At 39.4% G+C, this 24,686-nt stretch overlaps 1 protein-coding gene across 1 annotated transcript; it reads left to right on the top strand.

Moving 5' to 3' along the window:
* Window positions 1-1,526: 1,526 nt before the first annotated feature.
* Window positions 1,527-23,755, top strand: PI15 (peptidase inhibitor 15). The gene is made up of 6 exons (XM_032700603.1): window positions 1,527-1,703; window positions 2,258-2,599; window positions 18,980-19,098; window positions 19,283-19,415; window positions 19,591-19,706; window positions 23,329-23,755. Exons 2-6 carry the CDS (start codon window positions 2,327-2,329, stop codon window positions 23,462-23,464), a joined length of 777 nt encoding a protein of 258 aa, XP_032556494.1. The 5' UTR covers window positions 1,527-1,703; window positions 2,258-2,326; the 3' UTR covers window positions 23,465-23,755.
* Window positions 23,756-24,686: the final 931 nt, after the last annotated feature.

The raw sequence follows: 24,686 nt of genomic DNA, 5'->3' as shown, positions 1-24,686 counted from the left end.
CTTATTGTATTCAAACAATGGGAAGACAGTTCTTGACATTAACATAAAAAAATATTCACTTCATTTCAGAAGAAAGAAAACTGGACAAAATGAGTCATCCAACATCTAGTCCTGCAAAGACAAATGATATGTTCAAGTTTCTTGTATAATCATGTACAGAAATACCTGCAGCTACAAGTAGCAGTTTTGGACAGGCTGGGTATACACAGTAATGTAACTAGTGATGATACTATATACTTACTTAACACCTTTCATCACAAAGTACATTATCAAACACTAGTTATTTGAGGCTTACAACATGTCTGTAGAAGACTATTATACAGCTGTAGAGATTGCACACAGAGATTAAATGGTTTGGGTTAGGCCACACAGCAAGTAAGTAGCAGAGCCAAAAGGAGAGCGTGAGTGTTGGCTACCGGCCCTGTACTCCAACTATTGGACTGCACTTCCTTACTACTTAATTCCCATATTGCTTCTCTAATAGAGCTACTGAAACTTTGGAGCACTCTGTCAGTCTTGGTGTAATATCAAACCTGTCGTGTTTCTCTCTCCCAGCTCCTTTATGATGTCACAAAACATTGTAATTACACTTTGGAGGGTCTCATTTTACAGGTTGCCCCAAGTCGTCCAGCCCTGGGTGGGGGGGATCAGCCTGACGTTGTATAGCTCCCATCCGCTGTCCCCAGGACACAATTGCTGGCTGTTGCTGCTTCTCTCTGATTGCTTTCGTCATGGTCTCGGTGTTATGCCCTTAGCTCTGCTGTGTGAGTGGCTGGACCCTTCTGTGCTTAAATAATTCCAGCTATAGGCTAGTTAATGGGAAACACATGTCTCCCAGGCACTGGCGTGAGCTTTCGGTCCTGCTGCTCCCGCAGCTTCTCCCGAGCAGGCGTTCAGGTAACTGCAACGGGACAGCCACGACCTGACCGGAGCTCTGCCTGTGCCTCGGAGGGTGAGCTGGCGAGGGAGGAGGAGAAGGGGGCGAGCGGCGGGGGGAGCGGCGGCTCGGGGAGCTGCCGTGCCCGGCGATGAATGGAGCGGGGCCGCTCGCCCGCGCCGCCCCTCGCCCACCCTCCGCTGTCCGGCGGGGTCCGGGGACATCCCCACCGCGCTGCCCGCGGGCCGGGCCGGGTCGGGCCGGGCCGGGGGGACGGCGTTGCGCGGATTCCATTTCCTGTGGCTGGGACAACAAACTCAGGTTTGCGAACTGCGCCGTGCGGGCTCGTGGAGCTGCGTAAAACATCGTTTACCGAGCTAGCATGATGCTCGGGAAATGAAGAAAGAAACAAACACGGAAGGGAAAAAAAAAAAAAAAGGAAGAAAGGTAGGAAGTAGCGAAAAAGGAGTCCTGCACATTGCCTCTTTGTGCTCCGGTAGCCGAGGGTGTGATTGAGTTCCCAAAGCACCCACCCTCCGGGGTGCCACCCAATGGCTGCCGCGTGCTCACAAAGCCCCTCCCGCCCGCCTTGGCTGAGGGGAACCCTCCGAGACACTGCCCGTACTGGCTCTCACAGGCTGTAACATATAAAAGCTGTTAGCAGCGCCCCTGGCCAGAAGCTTCACAACTAGCAGAGTTTAGTCCTTTGGGGCGTTGTAATAAGAGACACTCTTTCACAAAGGTTCATATCATCACATAGGGGAGTACTATATATACTGGGAGAACAATAGAATCAGTTCTTTTTTTTTCTTGGTATTATCCAGAGGTAAGCCATTCAGCTCCATAAGTTTGCTTTGCATGCAGTTTTTTCAATGCTTATCACATTTTGCTGAACTTAAGTTTTGAATGCTATTTCTAAGATGTCCTGCTTTCATGCTTTATATGTTTTCTTTTGCCTATGAGTTTATCTCTGCCACATTGTGTCAAAACAATCCATGCCTATGGGATTGGCATAGGCTAGGATGTATTTTTTCACTTTCAGTGGAAAACATGATATGAGATTTCTTGCAGTCTCCCCATTTCAGATTTATAGTGTGGTATATGGACTGATCTGGTATGATAGCACTGTCACTATTTCAGGAATTCTATTAGCCATGATCATGTAATTAATAGTATAATGATACTTCATTTGGTGTGTTTAGTAAGAATATTATTATCACTTAATACAGTTATTGAAAATTGCTCAGCAACACGTGTTCTGACTGGATTGTTTTTATGATTGAGCTGAAAGAATATTTTTTCTGGTCACAGCCTGTCAGTTCACTTTGTCTTGTTACCCAGATACACAGAATCACATCTTTGACATCTTCTCTTCTACAGATCTGTTTTCTGCTGCCCTGACTTAAAGCAGAGTTCCTCTGTGGCCTATCTCTCTCCTTTGGCCCCAAAATGACAGTAATTGCTGCAATCAGTTGTACTCTCTTATTTTCCGTTCTCTGTGAAACAAGTGCATTAGTGTTGCCCAACTCCACTGACCTATTCCTGTCAGACAATAATTTCACTGACATTGAGACGGCTTTGGCAGCTCATCTGGACTCTGCAAACATTCCCAAAGCCAGGCGGAAGCGCTACATTTCACAGAATGACATGATTGCCATTCTTGATTATCATAATCAAGTCAGAGGCAAAGTCTTCCCACCTGCTTCCAACATGGAATATATGGTAAGTGAAATTTGTTTATTTCAGAGTAAAACAAACTGTAAGTCAGTGATTTAATTTTCTTAAACAGATTTCAAGGGTTCAGTTAAGTAGATAAGTGGGTTTTTATCTATTATTGCTTACTAAAATGTCCTGTCCTTACATTTTTAAAGCCACATTAACTTAAGAAAGCAAAAGCTAAATGCTGAACTCTGAACCTCTTACTTGCCCTGTTCAATTTTCATTTCCATGTGTCATCCCAGTGAAGGTTCTAAGACCCAAGTAAATGAAGTGGTGAGTTAACTGCTTGTTGGCTTGAGGAACAGTATACAATCACAACCTGTGATCACAAGTGTTTAAAGTTCTCATCAGTAGTAGCCTCATTGTTTTTGTGGACTACACTGAAAATCATTGCCCTGATGTGCGCAAAAAAGTAGCTAATGACCATTTCTAATTTCTTTCACACATAATACTTTTGGAAGGAATATGGTAAGACTGTATTTGTAGAGTAATTCATTTCATTGGCTCCTGTTCATATGTTTTACTTACTGCATATTGTTTGTAAACACCTAATACCTTTATTTTTCCATCAAATACAATGTTGCTTTCAAATGTTTTGCTAATATGTAAGATTTCAGTGTGCTCATTTTCCCCCTTATGGCCAAATACTTATTATATGAATTATCTGTTCCTGCAGGTATGATAGAAGTTATTCATTCACTGTGATTTCATACTTAGCTCTGCTAGCTAAAGCAGTGTGTTTGCTATTTTGTGTTCCAACTTTGAATGCATGCATACTGGAACTCTAGTGTTAAATCTAGGCTGGTCAACCAAAATTTTTTTATTTTCTAAGTAAGATTTGAAAGCCCAGACACATTGTGTCAGCACCATAATAAATGCTTTAAGTCACAGAGTTTCTCATGTGACAACAGATGGTTAACAGGTTTGAGAAACAGGATACCATCAACTTGACATAAAAAGAGGATAACAGTAATAGCAATTCCTTCTTTTTAGCAGCTAATGAGTAACAATGGTTTCTGTCACAGACATTACTTAAATCTGGATTTGATCATATAATCTGTTCAACACATCCCAGCAGCACCTCAAAATGCTGAGTGCACTCAAAATATTGCAGAATGAAGACCATAGGCTGAGTTTGAAGTCTGTTTAAGTGGAAAGGTCAGAGACAGAAAAAACAAAGAGGTCATAAGTCAAGCTCAGTCATCATTTTCATTGCTGTGCTCTCCACTGACGTTTCCTTTGATTCTGCATAAATAAACTTTGTTGTAATGTCTGAGGGAATGGCAGCCTACCATGCCCTTCCTTGGCTTGTGTGTTTTAGAAATGTGCTCCTGCAGTTTGCTTAAGTGAAGCCAGCACCCTGTCATACTCCCAAGGGGTTTGTAGAGTACAGTGTTCTTAGCCTGTTCAGTAAAAAACCCTTTAAAATAGAAATCAAGTTTCCTTGATTAAATCTATTTAACCCTATACATAAACTGCAAAGATTTTATCTATATTGGTCGGGTATTCTGCTGCAGCTTTGCTGCAGCACTGATACAAAATCCAGATTGAAGGCATGGTCTTTACAGCTTCCATGCTATTCTTTTCCTTGCCTTTCTTACTATTGCTTTTACCAGTACCAGCCAGTCATAGGATGTACTTGTGTTCCTGTCAGCATCAGCCCCATCAGTAGTCTCACATGCAATGTCTAAGGCTTGCTTTCACATTTGGTTTTCCAGTCTGAAAGTACTTTGTGACTTCATGCTGCAAAATTCAAAGCAGGACTGCAGGCTACATAGGTGATGATCCAGAGCGCAGCTTGAGCTTTGATCCCTAAGTGACACACAACCCCTTTGCCACCAATTTTCCTTCAAAATTGAGTAAGTCTATGTATGTCCCATGTAACTACAGAGCAAAAAAAGCCCAGTGAGCAACGTCACACGTGGTGTGCTCTGCCATCTGTGTTGAAGTCATGGCAACATCTCTGTAACTTTTTACCTCTGTGGCTACAGGAGGGTTTTGGTAGGAAGGCCTTGAAGATGGCATGGTGCTGGTAAGCCATGCCAAGACTGGAGACACCAGTCTGATTAATGCCCATTTGAGTTTGCTTTGTCCATTCTTTGCTCTCTGAATAATTTCAGTATGTGGCACAGCACCTGTTGTATCTTACAGGGACACGAGGTTGCTGCTGCTATATATAAAAGATGTTGTGTCACTCAATACTCATTTTCATTAATAAGACAGCAAACATATTGTCATTACCAGCAGAGAACGTTCATTGTACTTGAAAGAACCTTACAGAGTGTGTGTTCTTGTCCTGAATACTATGGAAAAGTGCAGGGGTAGTGAAGTAAATGGCCTTTCCCATTTTCCCTAACAATGATTAAAACGGATGTCACATGTTAGAGAGCTGGAATTGCTTACAGATGCAGTAGATTGTGGAAATCTTTTGTAAGTGTGTTAAGGTAGAGAAAAACTGAGCAGTTTAGAAGCACAAGAAAAAGATATTTTCTCATATTTTCTCTCTTATTAGTCATATTAAATCGTGTTTTGTTGTTTTTTCCTTATTCTGTTAGGAACTGTTCTCATGAATTACCGTGTCACATTCTCACTTCTGTACAGTTCCATTTGCTTTTTATTCCATCCTGGTAACAACTCAGGATTTAGTTGTATGGGTTGGTTCTTGTGATTCCAGTTCTCCACACCCAACCTTTTTGGCTGTTTTTTTTCTTGGCACATTCTGTTCCTTCCCCGATACAGTCTGCTTCGTTCATGTTCAGTGCATTTATAGATACTCTGCACTCCCTGGGCATTATTCTCTCTGCCCTTACTGTCTAGAAAGTTTATGTGCTGTAGGGCTCTGGATGAGAGGTCTTGAAGAACAGCTTTGAATTCACATGCACTGGGTAGAGGAAAGTCAGATAAACACTGCAGTAACAGCTGGGGTAGTGTTTTAATTCTCTTTGGGAGAGGTGTGTCTTAGTGCTGCTCCAGCCTGTTGTTGTATGCAGTCCCCAAGGAAACCGAACAACTGAGGAGTGAAAAACTGTGATGGGAGGCATTGTTTTATTTTCAGTCCACAGTGAAAGAAACTGGTGTGTCTTAATGCCAGTTATACTTTGGTAAATCTTTCTGTTGGGACATTGGCATCCTATGTGTTAGACTTCAAAGTAGTCCTTTTGGTTCTGATTCTGGTGTTACTGATGCCTTCAACTGGACGTTTTTCTACAGGTACAAATTTAGTCATTGTATATGTGAAAAGAGAACAAGAACTTCTAAACCAATAATATGGAATTAATGAGTCTTCATTTTAATTTGGATCTTTCTTCATCATCCTAAGACTGTTTTACTTTAGTCTGCTTGTGCTCTAAAAGCTGAGGGTGTACCTGCAGAAAGAAAGATGACACCATACTTTTGACCTGGCAGAGGGTGAAAACCATCTACTTGACTTTACATATTTTTTCTGGAGAAAGCAGAATAATTCCATAAAATTCATGATTCAGAAAAAGTGATGTGTAGATTTGCCAGCAGCTGTCTAGCGTGCAAAGTATGTAAATCTGTAGATACAGTGGATGCTTGTGAACAAACAAATCCCTTTCTCTGAATGCTAATTCTGTACTATAGAGGTCTGTTTTGCCTTTTTGGAACATCTCAGCTACTTTGTAGGCCAGTAAATATTTGCAATATACTGCCAGCTGAAATTTGAGTCTCATAAAACATGCCTTTTAGTGTGCATTGATACTACCTTTAGGCTCCCAAAACATTCATTAATGAAATATCTGATTCTCATAGGATCAGATGTTATTTTACCTTCCTTACAGTCATCCCCACTTGAGGTCACTTTCTTTGTAGTCCATATGGTCTTTGTTGCAACCCATGTCACTGTGTGCATGCTGGCTGAGAAGGTGCTTACACACAGGCATGCTCTTTTCAGTGTTGCATGCAGAAGTAGTAACTGGTAGAACAGGACCTTATTGAGCGTTGAACACTGTCCTCCATGGAATTCCCATAGGCAAAGTGGGTTTTACTTAAGAGTACTCTTAGGTGATCTGAATAACTTGTTGAAGAGCCATAGCGAAAGACAACCTGTGAGTAGTTCACTGCTGGTTCTGCAAGGATGAGTCCTGAGCCCAGTATGGATCAACATCGTCATCATCATCATCATCATCATGTCTGGGCTTCGCAAACGAAGATTTGGGAAGGGCTCTACCCACGTTTGTTACAAGCACGCTGGTGGCTAAAAAGGCCAGTACGAGACAGGAATGTCCGATTGCAAAAGGCACAGCAGAAAGACTCCTTAGGTGTTAAATTCTTCAAGGCACGATTCTTTCTGTGTTGTCTTTTCTCCTCAAGGGTGATCCTGCTTGCTTTCTCAAAAGCATCAACAGCGTTATAGATAGTGTGTCTCCAGACATCCCAGTTGGAGGCCAGAGTCGATCAATGTAGTCATTAGTAGAATGGGAGTAGCATGTCTGAAGTATAATAAAGGGGACAGGATTGCGTACTCAAAAGTGTGTTTGTGGAATTATACCTGAAGATTTAAGATTTTAGGAGAAAAAAAGTGCTCTAAATAAACCTGAGCCTGCTAATAATGTTCAGATATTCAGATTTTCAATTTTAATTCTTTTTTTTCAGTGATGTGTAACTTCCCTTTTGTATTTGGGAAAATCTGCCCCTTGTTGAACATGTCACTTTGTAGAACTCAAAATAGTAAAAGATTTGCAGACTAGCCAAAACTGAGTTTAGCTTAGTTGATTAGAGCATGGTGCTATGATCGCAGGTTTGATCCCCATACAGGACATTCACTTAAGAGTTGGACTGGATGATCCTTGTGGGTCCCTTACAACTTAAAATACTCTGTGATTCTGTGATTTTGGCTACCTAGGAGTTATTTTGTGTTTCTCATCAGCAGGTGGCAGGGGAACTGGAAGGGAATGGAGAATATGAGCCTATCAATTTCTAGTAAATCCACATAAAAGACCGTGATAACATGGACAAGTGAAATTACCTATTATTCTAAAAGAAAAGTAATTGTGTTCCAAAAGAAGTTCCTGTAGTCCTGTGAAGGAGCCCATGTGTGTCATGCTGGAAATCTGTGTACTCTATGCTTCAGGAAAGACCCTCTTCGCTGAGGTGATGAATTTGGATACTTAGCTTCCTATCCCAGAAAATTTGCAGACGAGACAAAGTCAGGTCAGAAAAGCAAGAAAATAACCCACTTAGTGGTCACAAATGTAAATAAGTGCATTATTATGTCACTTCTAAATCTGAAAGTCTTGATAAAAATCTCTTACTGTCAAGGTGATCTTAAAGATGTTCTGTGAATATGCAGTAGGTGATGGGTAAGACAAAATGAAAAAAAACCCCAACAAACCTACTTCAAATTTTCCAAAGTACTATTTAATACCTTTTATATGGACATGGAAAGACTGAGTTAATTTGGTTTTCTCTCCAATTCAAAAGCATTTCTGATAAATAAATTTTTTTTTTCTGTTGTCAGTGTGGTTTCTTACAGACCATTCTAAACTTTAAAGGACATTTTGTTCTTGAGTCATTTGCTCTGGTTTATCTCTATGGTCCCACTGAAATCATACATGTCTGTGAGTAAGGGTTGCAGGGCTAGTTCCTTCAAGATTTATGTGTAATGAGTTGGATAGGATCTCTTAATTCATGTAGTTTATCCCTGGCCTGCTGCAGGACTTCCTTCTGCATTACATACATATGGTTTTCATCTTGTCTATTCCTGAACACATATAGTGATGCTGTCTCAGTCACATCTCTTGGCAAATATTTTACCTTAGGAATAGAAATGATTTCCAAATGTCTAACTTAGATATTTCCCTTTAAAACTCAGATAATTAATCTTTATATGCATTTTTAACTGCCAATAGTATTGCTATACTTTTTCATTTCAATCATTACCCTTTACATATTTACTGACAGTTTTCTTGGCATTAAGATGCATGTATGCATATTATTGTTCCTTAATTTCCATGTGTATGTTGTTACAATACTTCTGCATATTGGATCAAATGACAGTTGCACTCCATTTACAGCTCCTTTGTTAAATTAGTGAACACACCCTTAAATGTCAAAGAAGATTAGGCCCATCATTTTAGCCAGGCATGTTCAAGGACACAAGCGCCATAATGCAATAAAGAATTTACCGTAGAAGTTACTGGCAGCCTACTTTTTCCATTGAGTAGCCCTGTTCTCTTAAATCCCATATACATGGTGAAAGTTGAAATAAAGTAATTAGATGATGAGTCAGGGTACAAAGATCTTAATATACTTTTCATCATGCCAGAGTAAAAAGCAAAACCCTAAAGGTAAGTGTAGTCCACCACAGTCTTCTGGGAGGAGAGAGATCAAGATGCTTGGAGCTTCCCCAGTGTGGTCCACCTATCCCAGTTTGCCATAGCTTTTAGCTTGCTCTCTGCTGGGAATTCACAAGTGATGTAAGAACAAATGAGAAGGGGTGTAATGGTGGAATGTGTTCACTGGTTCCAGTTTCTGCCTCTTACTATTTGTGCTTCTGTTCAGCCAGTTGATTATGTCCCTTCTACCTAGTACCATAACCCAGCACCAGGAGTGTCTGAAGATCATGAGCTAATGAATTCTGGAATATTGATCCTCTCAGCAAGTTAGAATAGTACAGAACGAAGTGATGTGATTTACATGGTTACTGTTAAGGGTGTTTGCATCACAGCTTGGAAAGGAAGCAGTTATTTAACAGCAGACTCAGTCTTTTTCTTCAGTGGAGGCACAACATGGCAACTAACAGTGAGCTGAAAGAAAGCAAGAGTAGATGGAGCTTACTTGCCACTAATTTTGGCACAATAGAGTTACCTACTTCTCTTTTATCTCACAGGTGAGTTTAGCCACTTATTTGTTTCCTAGTGCGCCATTGTCAATAATGCAGCATTTGGCTATCACTGAGATGTAGGATGCTGCCCATTTTTCTAGCAGTTTCATTTACAGAAAGCTAGGAAAGCCTGTTCAGTCTCAGTAACTGGTGTTTATCTGGGGTCAAATCCAAGTGGATGCTAGCTATATGAAGTACAAAAACCATCTTTTACGTTCAGAGTGAACGATAGAAGACCTGTTGAAAAGTTGAATGGAAAAGACTCTTCCTGGAAAGTGTTCCTTGAAAAATCTGAAAATACTCCCCAAAAATGCTGTTGTTGATAAGTGTTTTGAAAAAGAATGACTGTGCTAAACTTGCTTTGGTACTAGAGCTCCATTCCAACGTTTTATGCATAACATCCATCTTGATGGTGTTTTAGAAGAGAATATTTACATTATTTAAATTTAGTATTAGCACAAAACCTTCTAGGAGTTTAAACAAACAACAACCAACATAGTAGAGTCTCAGATAAAAAAGCAGGCTGCCCAGAGCCCTCAGATTTAGACATTCCTTTATTATTAAATGTAGCACCTCTTGAACTCCTTGGCTAAAAACAGAGACAGGGCATTTTTCACAAGAATCTTGATCCAAAGTACACAGTACTTTGTTTCATACATGAATGGAGATGATAGTAACCTTAAACCTCTCAACATTTTTATCCTCTTTCCATACCTGAAAAGAGAAATAATCTATCAAGGTCTGTGAAAATGTGTATCCTAAAGACAGCAAAAGATGGAAACCCCAGGATAGCCCTTTGTTTGCTTTTTGTACACAGAACAGTGTCTTCAGCTCAGGCATCTCCATGTACGAATGCATTTGCAGGTGCCTTCGGATGGGGTTTTGGGTCTATTTTAACACAACTGAGAATGAACGAGTTTTGCACCTATATCGATTTTTGTGATATCTGTTAATCTGTATTAAGAGAAAAAATCTTAAATTGAGCTTTCTTCTTCTGAGAATAAAGAACTATTTTTCTTAATCTTTATTCTGTAGAAAGAAGAAGCTTCTGTGTGTTTTCTTTTGTGTCGTACTGCTATGTCTTTCAGCTAGAGCTATTTAGAATATTGTAAGTATTTTCTTTGAAAACTTTTGAAGAAATTAGGAACATTTTTATCTCTTAATAAAAAACTTCAGTGGTTAGTAACAAAAATAAGTTGAGAAAATGTGGTTTTTTCATATAGATGAGAAACAAAACAATACAATACAATACAATACGTATATTTTTCATTCGCATTTTGTGTTTCTAAGAAAAGAAAATTTGCTCTATCACATATAAAATAGTAGAGGTCAGACACTCTCCTGTTCAGACTTATGACCAACTGTCAGGGCGACATGGAGCTAGACAAAGTTTGGTCCTTTTTGTTACCACTTCTAAGATAAGTTTTTGCCAACTAAAATATGTCTTGCAGTAGGTTAGAAAAGCACTGAATATTTTAAGATATGTAGCTCTGATACTTTACTTTTCCAAGAACTAAACAAATAATAGCATAGCAGGGAAGCTTATTGTTATTAAATTTGACAGCCTACCAATTTTCTTTTTTTCTTGTTGTTTAAGAGCCTGGTGCCAAATATGAAAAGAAATGCAGACAGCCTTTAGAAGAAACAAATTGACTATTTGCAGTGGTCAAGCTTAAATGATAGCCCTTTTTATTTGCACAAAGTAGACACCCAGGAACATAAACTCCTGTGTAAAATATAGACTTGAATTTTCATAAGAGGAGTGTTTCTGGCGGTGAGGTTTCTTGGACATCTGTCTGGTGATGCACTGATTAAGACAGACCTTCTAATACTGAGCCCTTCAGAATTGTGACTCAGATGTTTGGAGGTTTGGTTATATGAGAGTAAATTTACCATAAAACATTGCACAGTTTTACTTTGAGTTGCAGTGGAGTATTGGACAAGCAGCTTGATGTATTAACCCTCTATTTATTTGCTGAGGAATGACGTACAGAGCTGTGATTCCCATGAAGATGTTTTTCTCTAGAGGGCAGACTGGCAATTTTCTGTGTAAACTTTCTAATTATTACCTAATGCATGCGAGAAAGGACCTACATGTGTGGTAGGCACCAATTACAATAAGCACAGAAAAATTTCTAACAGGTGGAAGTTGAGATTAAAAAATATTCATATTCCTAGAGAGAGAACCTAGAGGCCAAGTAAATACATAAAGTTTGCCAAATCTGTCTATAAGTTCCAGTGAGCTCATATGTTTTCACCACACAGTGTATATTGAGAAAAAGTGAAGGCAAAGAGACAAGGTTCTTTCAGTCAGTCACTTTGCTGAAAAAGCATGCAGGCAGAAGGGCTGTTGGATTGTTTTGTTAAGCTTTGTGCCAGATTTGTGGTAGTGAACATGGAAGGGGGGTTCTACAGAAAGTTTCTAGACCTAAAAATGCTACAGGTTTGACTGTATGAAAATGAAGGGGAGAAGTTGTACCCTGCACCCCATTGTGGGATTTCGGGGAAACAGCCACTGCACGTGCAAATGGTGTGGCTGGTGCAAGGCTGAGTGACCTGTGAGGACAAGACCTGTATGTTGGAGGGTAGCAGCCTACATGTGCTAATCCGCTCTGGGACTTGCACTAGCAGCTGTGGAATGCAGCTGCACAGATGGACTGGACATGTCGGACTTCATCCCTTGGCTTCACAGTGTTTTTCCCAGAGGAAGAAATTGCTTGAGTCAAGGTCTTCTTTCTCACTTGCTGCCATTCTGGAAGCAAGAACTTTTGATCTTCAACTGGGCAAACAAACAGAAGCACAGAACTGCTGGAGAGTAAAATAAAAGGTCTGAGGTGAAAAGGCTAATTTTTTGAGTGATCACTGCTAAAAGGTCCTACTGGCTATCTTTCTGAGGTGCCTAGGAACCACTATGGATTTGTTTGTGCAAAATAACAATCTGAGTATCGCTAATGTGTGTCCACAGTAAACATATATTAATGACAAATAAGATGCCAAAACTGGGAAACAAATTGCCACTTTTTATTACTTCAAAGTGTAGAAGTGTTGCCATGCAACTCTATTCAAATTGCATATCCCACCATTTCATTTACCATCTCATCACCTAACTGCAGTTGTGTAAAGAAGCTGTTGTAGAGGGGACTGATTAAAACAGCCTGCTTCACCTGTTTGCTCTGGATTTGTACCTGGTACTTGTCACTCCAGCTGTACAGCTGGAGGCAGCCAGCTGAGGCCACAACTCTTCTGTCATTATGTTCAGCAACCCTCACTCTATGGGCACTGGGGGAATTCCTAGGAAGGTAGTGGGTGAGCATGTTTTGCCTAAGGTACTTGTTTTATCATTGAGAAATATGCGTAATACTGTCTTAGCTGATGTGTCGTATTAAAAAAACCCACAACAAACTAAACCCAAACAGTGAAGTACTGAAGACTGCTTCTGGCATTTAATACTCAGAGCAGTGCTCTGATGAGGTTCCCTTGTACTCTTGTGCAAGTGAGGAGAGCTTCCTTGCTACTGGCAATGAAACGGAGCCAAGAAAGATAAGGGATCATGATGGCAAAAGAAAAATAAAAGCACAATTTTGGATCCCTCAAGGGCTTTAAAATGGTCATTAGCAGAGCCCCTAGGCTACAAGGTTGAAAACATCTTGATGGATTCCCCAGTTAGCCCATGTGTTCTATCTTGCAATCTCAGGGAAGGAAAGCTACTATGTATCTAGGTTTTTTTATATTTAAGCACTTCTAAAAGCTTCCAGTTTACACACAGATACCTACACAGAGTGAAAGAATCATTAATACAGTGTACCACTGTGTATTCTGCTCCCTTTGTATTTAGATCACAAATTCTTGCTACCCGTTGCCATTAATAACCATTTCAGAGTACTCGCAGAGAAGGGGAGAGTTCATTGTCACTTGATTTAGTAGTGATGTCTCTCTCATACAACAGGGCCTGCATACAGATACAGCAATATTAAGTCAGGTTTGCTGAGAACATCTGAAAATGATGGATATGTGAAATCACAGTTCAATTACACTGACTAAAGCAAAGCAGAGATTAAAAGCATCATTTTCAGGGTATGAAACCCATCACTGGTGCTACAGAAATATTGGGCCTTGGGATTTTATTGATATCAAGGAAACGTGTCATTTTGGGTCTGTACCTTTATTAAAGCAGGGGGCATATATTTATTATAGACCTTCAGTATGACTAGGTAAAAGAGTTAATGTTAAGAACCTTCTGTTTTCATGGAACACTTCTCAGTTTTGCCACACAAAAGGTTGTAGTCCTCTTAGTCTTCTCTGTAAGTACTCATTTAAATGGAATAGCTTTCTCCTTCTGTTGCAGAAATAGGAGGTAAAGCTGAAAGCAACAAGGTGACCTCACTACTTTATCTGTAAGTAGAAGACGTTGAACAAGTTTACCAAAACAAATACATGGAACACTTCTAATCAGTTGTTCAGGCTCTGCTAACAGATGTTGCAGTAGTCCATTTAAAACTAGGAATTTGAAACTTTTTTCTTTACAAATAAGATTACCATAGGGTAAACGTATCCAGAGCAGCAGCATATTTTTAATAATACATCAGTCCTCTAGAAAGTTTACAGTAAGAACAAGAGATTATGTTTGCTTCCCAAGATATGTATTGAGCAGAGTGTCAAGAGAAAGCTACTGCATTTAAATGATTGATAGTTGGAGTACAATTCTGCCTGCAATGAAAATGAGCAGAACCATTTATGTTATAGTTAGAAATGTTTATGTACACAATTCCTCAAATTAAAATGTAGCCATCAGTGTAGGAAGGGAACAGCCAATTATTTTTCAACAAATGTTGTAGATCTTTGCAATATTGTAGTGGTTTCTTTTTCATCATCAGATTGTTTATTCAGCTTCATCATTATTTTAATACCTAAGAGCATAGTTGTGACCAGCACCTCCTATTCCAACAAAGCTATTCCAATAAAGAACAAAAGGGCAACTTCATCCCTTGTACATATAAATTATCTGAGAATGAGTGAGAGACAGCTATAGAAACAGCTATAAAAAGGGAGGGTACGAGGCAACTGTGACCCACAAAATTAAAAGGCTTCCCTTGGGGAAGTTAGTTCACTTTTTGGGCTTCAAGAAATTTCATTCAACAAGGAGATTTTGTTGTACACTCTATTGCTTATTACACATTCGATGGATTAAATATTTTACTATTTCTTTACTGATAGAAACAAACAAACAAACAAAAAAACCCAAACAAAAACTTGGATGAAATTCTGGCTCACTGGCAAAATTCCTGCTGACTATATTAATGCTAAGATTTTACTCCTAACTCTCAAGATGCATGTGCTTTGTGAGTGCAGAGAACACCCCAGAGCTGCCTCACAAAGTGGTCTCTGGTGTTGAAATACCCTGTGTAGAAGCACTGTCTTGTTCCTTGTGTTCAGTCCTCTCGAGAATTTTCAAGTGATGTGTAGTTTTAAAGTGTTGTTTTGCAGAGAGCAGTGCAGAGAGCACAGACAGCTTTCTAGGAAATTAGTCTTTGGCTCAAGAAAGAAAAATAAATTGGCCAAAAGATGTTCATTTCAAGTTGCCAGTGGAAGTGTGGTGACATACTTTAACTCTATTGCAGCTCAGTTAGACCCAACTGAGGAGTGGGAGGGTTTCCATGATGGACCAAATCAGTGATATGGAGCTTTGAGCGGATCTTTATACTGTATGGAAGGAAGATGATTTCTTCCCCAGCTACTTACAACCTAGCAAATGAAGATTTTCTATCTCCAGGGAGAGAATAAGCATAGTTTGGCAGTGGGAGTTTGCATGATCAGCATTTAAGGATGAGTCACCTTCTCGGACCTTAACCCACTGAGTATGGAAGTCTTTCTCCTTTTTTCCTTTTACGATTTTGTGCTCATGTCAAGCAGCTTTCTCTGATGTGTTTAATAGGAGCACTGGATTGTCAATAATTTCAGAGTTTATAGTTTTGTTTATCACTTTGAGTTTTTTCAAACTCTTTGCTAATTACCTTGAGCTTTTTAATTTCTCCTCATACAAAAACTGTCCCTCTTGCTTTCTAGTTACTTCAGTTTCTCTTTTTAGAGTATTTTTTTATTTCTTTATGTGCTATTTATCTATGTACAACAACGAAGCCTCATGGATTCAAAAATCTAAATGTCTTTGCCCTCTTCTCTTGCATGCCCAAAACAGGGGACTGAACTGAGATACAAATTATTACAAGTGTGGACTTCTTTTGAAAGGGCTGAACTAATCGTACATTCTCTGACAATTTAGAGGACTTTAGGTCATTACAAGACAAGTTTTTGTACTTCAGCTTATATTAGTTGCTTGCCTTTTTATAGAATCATAGGGTCATTTGGGTTATACAAGACCTTAAAGATCATCTATGCCTGCCATGTGCAGGGACATCTTAGTACCAGATTAATCAGAGTCCCATCCAACCCGGCCTTGAACACTTCCAGGGATGGGGCATCAACAATTTCTCTGGGCAACCTGTTTCAGAGTCTCACCATCCTCTCAGTAAATAAATTCTTTCTAATATCTAATCTAAACCTTCCCACTTTCAGCTTAAAGCCATTCCCCCTTGTCCTATCACTTCATCCCAGTGCAAAAAGTCTCTCTCCATCTTTCTTGCAGGCTCACTTCAGGTACTGGAAGACTCTATAAAGTCTCCCTAATGCCTTCTCTTCTTCTGTTGTTAATCTAGAGCCAGTCCACCTTTTCTTCTAGGAATGTAAAATATAATAAAATAAGGAAGGTGAACCACTTCGACTTCTTCCTTGAAATACAAATGGTTTACATAGCAGTAGGGGACTCTGTACAAAGGCTTTTCATCAGCCTGCTAATGAAGAAATAGAGGAAATTGAAAGATGCTGCATATGCTCACCTGCCCCTTATTTCTTAGCCAGTAGTTATTTTCTTTCTCTTTGTCTCTATTTTTTTTATGTTTGCCAAAAATTTATTCTGTCCAGAAAGTGGTCAAGAGTAAAAAGATAACAGAAAACAGAGTGTACTATACATGACAAACTCATGACATTTTAACTGAGTTTGAAAGAACACTCTGAAACTTTACCAATCAAATGCTTCAGATGATTCCTGATAACCAGAATATGAAGCTGAGAAGAAGTGAAAGTGAACTAGAAATACTCTCAGCCCCCCCAAGGCAGGGGCTGTGCCTCATTTGAGAGGCTTTTAATAGTGAAAACCTAATCCAGTCTTCACATTTCTTTCAAACACCTAGTATGCTATTTTGCAAGGCAATTTAGTACACAAAAATATGCTGTGTGGAAATCAGGATCTCGGCACTGTTTGTGCAAATACAGTACACATTTAGATTATTGTAGGAGTGCAGCCAGGTCACTTGGGAGCAAGCATGCAAACCTCATGTTCAGCCTCCTGGCAGGAGCACTCATGCCAGAAGCATGATTAATCCCAGCAAAGGAGGGTGTTTATGGGGTGTCACAGTCCTGGCGGAGCAGCCCCTTATGGATACACATCAGGCAGCTGTGTTTGGACCCACATGCTGGATCCATGTGCTCCCCTGGGCCTGGGCAGGCTCCAAACGCCCACTGTGGCCCCAGCCTTTCAGCCCACTCCCCAGACAGACTTTTATGCTTGTACCTTCTCTTTAAACCCTCTTTTTGGGACCACTGCTGTACCACAGGGATTATAAAGGTGTTTTTGTACACTGGCCACATGCAGCTAGTTAACTAAATGGCAGAGATTCAAAGCAGAAGAAATGTCTATGCACTGGTTTCTTTACCTTGGGCCCTGGAGCATATCTTGAGTTTTGGATGGTACCATATCAGTCCTATGTCCCCTCTCTTTTACCCTCATGCTCCAGCTTAGCCTTATCTTCCCTAGTTACATACTCATCTCTTAACTCCTCCAAGAAACTCCAGTAATTTTTCAGAGCTGAAGTCTAAGTGTTCTTTGGCTTGAAAAACCATTCCTTCATAGCATGCTTTGTCTCTCTTTTGTCCTCATACTGGCATGCTTTGACTTTGTTCTGGAAGCTTTTCTGAACAGGTGTAAAATAGATCTTCTCTGTGTTGAGCATCACCTATCTTTCTGTCCCTAAGGTGATTCCACTTGAATGGAGGATGATTTGTGTTAAGAGTTCTTATTGCTCTCTGTTGCACTTCTTCATCTTCAATCTTGGAAGTACCTCACCCACTCCACATTCACAAAAGCTTGGTTCAGTGGTCTAGCAATTTTTTAGAATTTACTAAATTTACTAAATTTCTCACTAAGAGAAATTTCTCAAACTAGCAGAGTCATGAATTGCTGTCCTAGTCAATGGTTAGCCTTTTCATTCTTCAGGTTAGTGAAATTAAAACTGAATTCAGTGTTAGAAATCATTATTAGCGTGTAATTCAGAAAATATTTGTGATGTGGGCCACCTTATGCTTTGATAAGTTTATTTTTGACTTTGCCTGTTATTGCATACCTCTATTTCATAGCCATTTGAGATTTATGAGTTTGAGTTTGAGTTTGTCTTTAAAGAGCTGTGATGGGCTGCGTGGGCAATTTTACCACATTCTGTTTCTGCCTTTATACCGGCAAGTCACTACAACTATCCTGCACCTAAACACTCCACACAGGGTATTCAAAATATACATCTAATTCCAGAATCTACAGCCTACTTGGGTATCCCTTAAGCACTAAGATATACTAGGATTTGTGTGCACTTATAACATAGCAGTGAGATATTCTGTATCCAGAGCTGCAGTAGGTTATATTGTCGGTATCTCGAGTATTGCTGAGGCAAGCTTGTTTTGCTATTTCGCTGCGGAGAAAGCAGCAGTTACAAATCAGGCATGTAATTGAGCAGGCAAGGCATATAAAGCAGATAGTGTTTAAGTTCATTTGTCATGTTCCAAACATTGCAGAACTTAAGAATTGAAATCGTCTCTTGTTACAGAGCTGTTATCCTTTTAGTCCAGGCAGTGAACAATGTCAGCTCCTGTGCAGAATAAAGTAATGAAACTCATACTGCACCTGGAAACTATTCATAGTCTTTGCCTTTGTGTAAACCCTTTTATTGACCTTGTGACCTCAAATATGAAGAGCTGCCACACACATTCACTCTGGCTATAGATACTCCTGAGGTCCTATTTCAAATTTTTTGGTGTTTTTGTGGGCTGTGTAATACCTATGCTGAATTGTTCTTCCCCATGTTCCTCTCCTTCACTTTCTACCTGAGTCTCAGCCAATATTTCACTCCTCTCCACACATGGATCTCATCAACACAGGAGGGAAAATGGTAGGAGAATGTCTGTTAGGTGAAGGGCTTTTCCAGAAAAAAAAGGGAGAGATCTGAATACTTGGCTTCCTCTAATAATGTGGGCAGGAATTCTGTCCAGCAATAGGGCAAATTCCACTGGATACTGTACATGCTGCCTCACATCTTTCCAGATCTGATGTGTTACAATAGTATATTTGTGAGTTAAGATACTTGTTTCTTGTGTTCTAGTACTATGATTGGTATTTGGTTTTTTTCTGTTCTACTGCAAAGGATATTTTATTTTGTTAGGTCTGGGATGAAACGCTTGCCAAATCTGCAGAGGCTTGGGCTGCTACATGCATTTGGGACCATGGACCTTCCTACCTACTGAGATTCTTGGGCCAGAACCTGTCTGTAAGAACTGGAAGGTAAAAGGATACCCTACAAAACAATTATTTTGTCAACCTTTGAACCACCTTTGAGATCCAGATTTTGGACTGAGGCTAGTGTCATCTGCTCTTCTATAGTTTACATCCATCTATTGGCTTAAGAATATTATTGCTTAATACTGTGCCCCTAGTGTTACTCTTTCTGTATTTTAAACAAACACAGGTATCGATCTATTCTCCAGCTGGTAAAGCCATGGTATGATGAGGTGAAGGATTATGCTTTCCCTTATCCTCAAGATTGCAATCCCAGATGCCCCATGCGATGTTATGGACCCATGTGCACCCATTACACACAGGTTGTATAAATTACTTTCCTCTATTCAAGATGTACTGTCCAAAGCTGAACTTTTCTATGATGTATCTATACATCCCTCTCTCAAATAAATGTGTATATATATATTGTGTATATATATATATATGTATATTTACTCTTCTCAATTTGGACTTCACCAATAATAAATATTTATTCAGATGGTTTGGGCCACTTCCAATCGTATAGGCTGCGCAATCCACACGTGCCACAATATGAACGTCTGGGGATCTGTTTGGCGACGAGCTGTTTACTTGGTATGCAACTATGCCCCAAAGTGAGTTACTTTCTTTTGTTTTTGTTTATTTTTATACTTCGTGCATGTTTTGTTCCTCTCATTGGACTGCTTAATCCTTTTTCTGCAGCATGACCTCTATTTGTGCCTTTGATTCGGGCTGTTCCTTTATTCAAACTTTTCATCTGAACATACAGAAATGTATGACTTTGGTGTACAAGAAAGAAAAGGAACCAACTTGATGTGTACGCACCAAAACCAAAAACTTGGTTTCTGTTGTTGCTGTTTATATTATTAGAAAAACTTTTTCTTTGTCTTCCTTCTTTGCCTGACTCCACTTTAGTTTGAATGCACTATTTCTTCACTCTTTTATATATATACACATGGTGAACTAGACTTCTTCAGGGAATCAGTTCCTCTCTATATCAGGCATTTGATTTACTGAGAGGTGGGCCTGTGCGAACCTCATGAAGTTCAGTAGGGCCAGATGCACCTGGGTCGAGGTAATCCCAAGCACAAATACAGGCTGAGTAGAGAATGAATTGAGAGCACCCCTGAGGAGAAGGACTTGTGGGTGTTTGTGGATAAAAAGCTCAATATGACTCAGCAAGGCATGCTTGCAGCCCAGAAAGGCAACCATATCCTGGGCCGCATCAAAAGAGGCATGACCAGCAGGTCAAGGGAGGTGATTCTCCCCTCTACTCTGTTCTCCACCTGGAGTGCTGCATCCAGCTCTGGGGTTCTCAGCACAATAAAGATGTGGATCTGTTAGAGCAGATCCACAGGAAAACCACTAAGTTGATCGCGGAGCTGGAACACCTCTCTTATGAAGACAGGCTGAGAGAATTGGGGCTGTTCAGCATGAAGAAGAGAAAGCTCCAGAGAGACCTTGTATCAGTCTTCCAGTACCTGAATGGGGCTTGCAAGAAGTCCGAAGAGAGACTTATCACTAGGGCATGTAGTGATAGGACAAGAGGAAATGCCCTTAAGCCGAAGGAGGACAGGTTTAGTTTAGGCATTAGGAAGAAATTCTTTACTATAAGGGTGGTGAGGCACTGGAACAGGTTGCCCAGAGAGGTTGTGGGCTCCCCATCGCTGGAGCTGTTCAAGATGAGGCTCTGATCAACCTGGTTTAGTGGATGGTTCCCTGCCCATGGCAGTGGGATTGGAACTAGATGATCTTTAAGGTCACTTCCAACCCAAACCATTCTATGATTCATGAACAGTGATGATACTTGTTGTCCACAGGATACCTTTGCTTATGACCATGCTGCATAATGGCATCCATAACATTGGTTCCACATAAAGTCCATCAACCTAAGGCCCATGTCTACAAATCCATCTCATCTTGCCTTCCATATTAGGGCATATTAAAGTACAGGTCATAGACACACATAGGTGGCCCTATATCCAGTAGCTTGCAGAGGTCTGTGTTAGGTTGAAATGAAGAAATTAATTTTCTCCCAGCATTTCCTAGACGTCATCCCAAGCTTACTCTGGGTGCAGAATGAGTCAGTAAAGTGTAGCGCTGAGACATGTTTGATTTGCGGTCTGGTTTGGACCATTATTTCAAAAGTAGCATGGACAGTGTTAAGTGACTGGTTTCTCTGACTGTATACTAGGCAAAGACATAGTTCTGTATAGGAATCTAAGTATAATTAATTGAGCATGTTTTCCAGAAACTCTCAGTGGCACAGGTCCATTTGTGGTAAAGACTATGCAAGAATATGTCATTATTCTAGCTGTTATATGAGTAAAAGAATTTTTAAAGATTTTGCAATATAGGATTTAGTAAGAAAACTTACTTGGGGGAAAAAACCAGCTTTAGAAATCCAGGAGATTTCTCTGTCCTTTTCTTTTTAATATTTACTAGGAAAGGATGGTAAGAAATGAGTGTGAGGGAGCAAAGATTAGGCAGCAAAAACTGTATCTGACTTCTAGTTCTGCAGTATGGACAAGGTGAAATCAAAGTTTACAAGAAAAACCCAAATATTATTTGAAAAAAAAAAAATTAAAAATTGTGAACTTGGTAGAATACTTCTCTCATTTTCATATATAGGAAGAAAATGGTTTTATACACTAGATATTATTGAAAGCTGATGCATTGTTGTGTATCAGTTACCAATGAACTATGAAATTTTGTATTTTGTAAGTCTAAAAATCCCACTGCTTCTCAAACACCAAACCAAAGCCTGGAGTTATGAGTTTTTTCTCGGGGTGAGATTGTGAATAGACCTTTAATTCATAAGTAGTGAAATAGTGATTTTCACATCTACTTCTTGCAAAGTCACAAAAATTATATTGAGTAGTCTTGCCAGGATTAAGTTTGTATTTCTAAGATTTAATTAGGTTGAGTTAAGGATGTTGGGCTAAGAGTCCTTGGTCACACACACATAGGTCTCTTTGCCAGTCGTTAGTCTGTGCTTCCGAAATGAGGGGGGGAAAAATAAAGTTAAGGAGGATAATTGCAAAGTTTAGAAAGGCCCTGCCCCAGTTTATCTAACAGTCTGACACAAATCAGCCATGTGTTGCATTGAAAATGAAGCAGAAATCAGTTTTCAGCAAATTCTTTCTGGATTTCCATATCTGTTATCAAGCTAAATATATTTCCTGAGCACTTAATCTGCTGTACCCATTTGGAAGAGAAGTAGGAATGAGCAAATTATTTGAGATTCCTACTTTCTTCCAAGGCACAGCCCAGACCAGGGCTTTTGATCCAGTGTTATTGGCTGGGAGGTGGGGGCTGACAAAATGTTTCATAAATAATTGCATTACTCACTGCTATTCCACGTCACATGCAAACTAAAGGAAAGTTCTCTGCTCTGTGAGACATAACATTTAAATAAAAATCTAATTTTAACTTTCTGCCTACAATCATGAGTGTTGCATGAATTTCTAAAAGCTTGTGGTTTATATAAACTCCTTAAAGTCTGGATGCGTTTTTCAGATGTTCATGGATGTTTCAGAGTTACCTCTTTTCATATCATCACTCTCCAGACTTTTTACCCCTTTCCCCCTAGGGTATACTACACAGCTCTGTTCACCAGACAGGAGTCCTTCTCCTTTCGTTAGCATCTATGAGACCCTTGGAAACACCCAAATTCAGTTCTTTTCAATACATTACTGGTGCAAATAATTTTTTTCTCTTTTCTTGAACAATGAATTCAGCATCAGAGCTTCACAGTGTGGACCTAGGGTAGTGCAACCTAAGAGTAAGATTTAACTAGTTTGTTTTTCTGTCTTCCAAGTACAAGCTTTTAAGATAATGGCTAGACAAAAAGGTGCTCAAGGAAAACCTTGCACCAATGCTTATTTTGCTAATTTTTCATAAATATAGCCCTCTGGTTAAAATACTCTTGCCCCAGGATCAGAGAATCAAAAATCGCTTGATTGTAGCAAATGCAAAAAGTCTGGGATTTCACCATAGAGATGAAAGAACATGACATGGATGTCACTGGCCTTGGGTGACATGGTCATTCTCCTGTTTTTTGGTTTGCTTCTCAGTAAACTACAGAAATAAATTAATATTGTGTTTTAAGTAACAGACAATTTATAGGATATCAATGAAGATGTGAACTTTAGTCACTCAAAACAAGTATGTTTAATGATTTTTTTTTCTTCCACTCTGAAATTACTAAGTGTTCTTTCTCTTTTTTGTTTTCAGGGGGAACTGGATTGGAGAAGCACCATATAAAGTAGGAGTCCCATGTTCAGCTTGTCCTCCAAGCTATGGAGGTTCTTGTACCGACAATCTTTGTTTCCCAGGAGTAACATCAAACTACTTATACTGGTTTAAATAAGTTAAGGTTTACATTATTTTGAAGAAAGCCCACAGATTAGTAACAAGAAGCTTGTATATTGAATTTTGCACATATTATATAGAGAGAGATATTGTAATAATACTCTGATGTTTTCTTTTTGTATGCTGTTGTATAATTAACTTTCAAAGTATAGTATAATTTGGTTTTAACACTTTGGGATTTAAGACTCACATTGTCCCTTTTAGATTAGCCTTTGTTAAAGGAGAGAAAATTTTCACCTTAGCAAGTGTAGCTTCCTGAAGGTTAGTTTATATTAAAAACACATCAAAATATAGAATATTACTTCATTTTTAAAAATAATAGCTCCAGAAAGAGAAGGGTCATTGTTTAATACTGTGCTTTAAAAATGGAGTGTGACATGCAAAGCAACAAATGGTCCTCACATTCCCAGTGATTCCTCCCATTTACACCCGTGCTTCCACCTGCAATGTCAATGGGACACTGAGCAGACAAATACATATGTGCAAGAGAAACTGCAGGTTATTACCTACCTCATGCACAGCGTCAATTGGTTTATGGTGTTTCAAGAGTTCAGCACATGGCTGCTGCTATCATCAACAATGTCTGTGTGCAGACAGGAGTATTAGGGAGAATGGGGAACCACATTGGCCAAGATGCAGTGGCTGTTAACTCACAAGCCTAAAGTCTTATCTAGGTAGAAAGCTACATAATTTTAAATATACTGGCATAAGAGCTCAGCTTGAATCTACATTCTTGTATTTCTGAACGCAGTCATAATGCTTATAATGGTGCTTTGCAGGAGTATATTTATTCTGGTACAGAAAAGAAAGGAAATATATTGCTACAAAGCAACATCCATCAATACATGACATCCATACTGTTTTTTACACTGTCAGTTTGCCAGTATATATGTTATCCCCCCTGACTGAAACATAGTCAAGAACCAGGAAAGATCAGACGTAAAATTAGATAAGAAGATTTGTAAATAAAAGTCATCAGGAAATTTTAAAAGTTCATATAAATTTCTTACAAAAATTCCAAATTTCTAGAGCAATTGGCAGTGTCCTTTAAAATATATTTTGCTGTTTCCTGAAAATATCTGTGTGAATTATTAAAAACCAAATCTGCCAAAACCTTTCCTCCCAAAACTTGAACACCTTATGGGTGCTTCCTAGAATATTTGTAAAGAGGGTCTACACATCAAGCTAGAATATCATACAGGTACTTGACTAGAAAAACA

The sequence above is a fragment of the Chiroxiphia lanceolata genome, chromosome 1 (genome assembly GCF_009829145.1).
Source record: "Chiroxiphia lanceolata isolate bChiLan1 chromosome 1, bChiLan1.pri, whole genome shotgun sequence".
In the NCBI taxonomy this organism is placed as follows: domain Eukaryota; kingdom Metazoa; phylum Chordata; class Aves; order Passeriformes; family Pipridae; genus Chiroxiphia; species Chiroxiphia lanceolata.
Note: the sequence above shows the minus strand (reverse complement) of the source record. Positions and strands in the feature narration are given on the sequence as shown.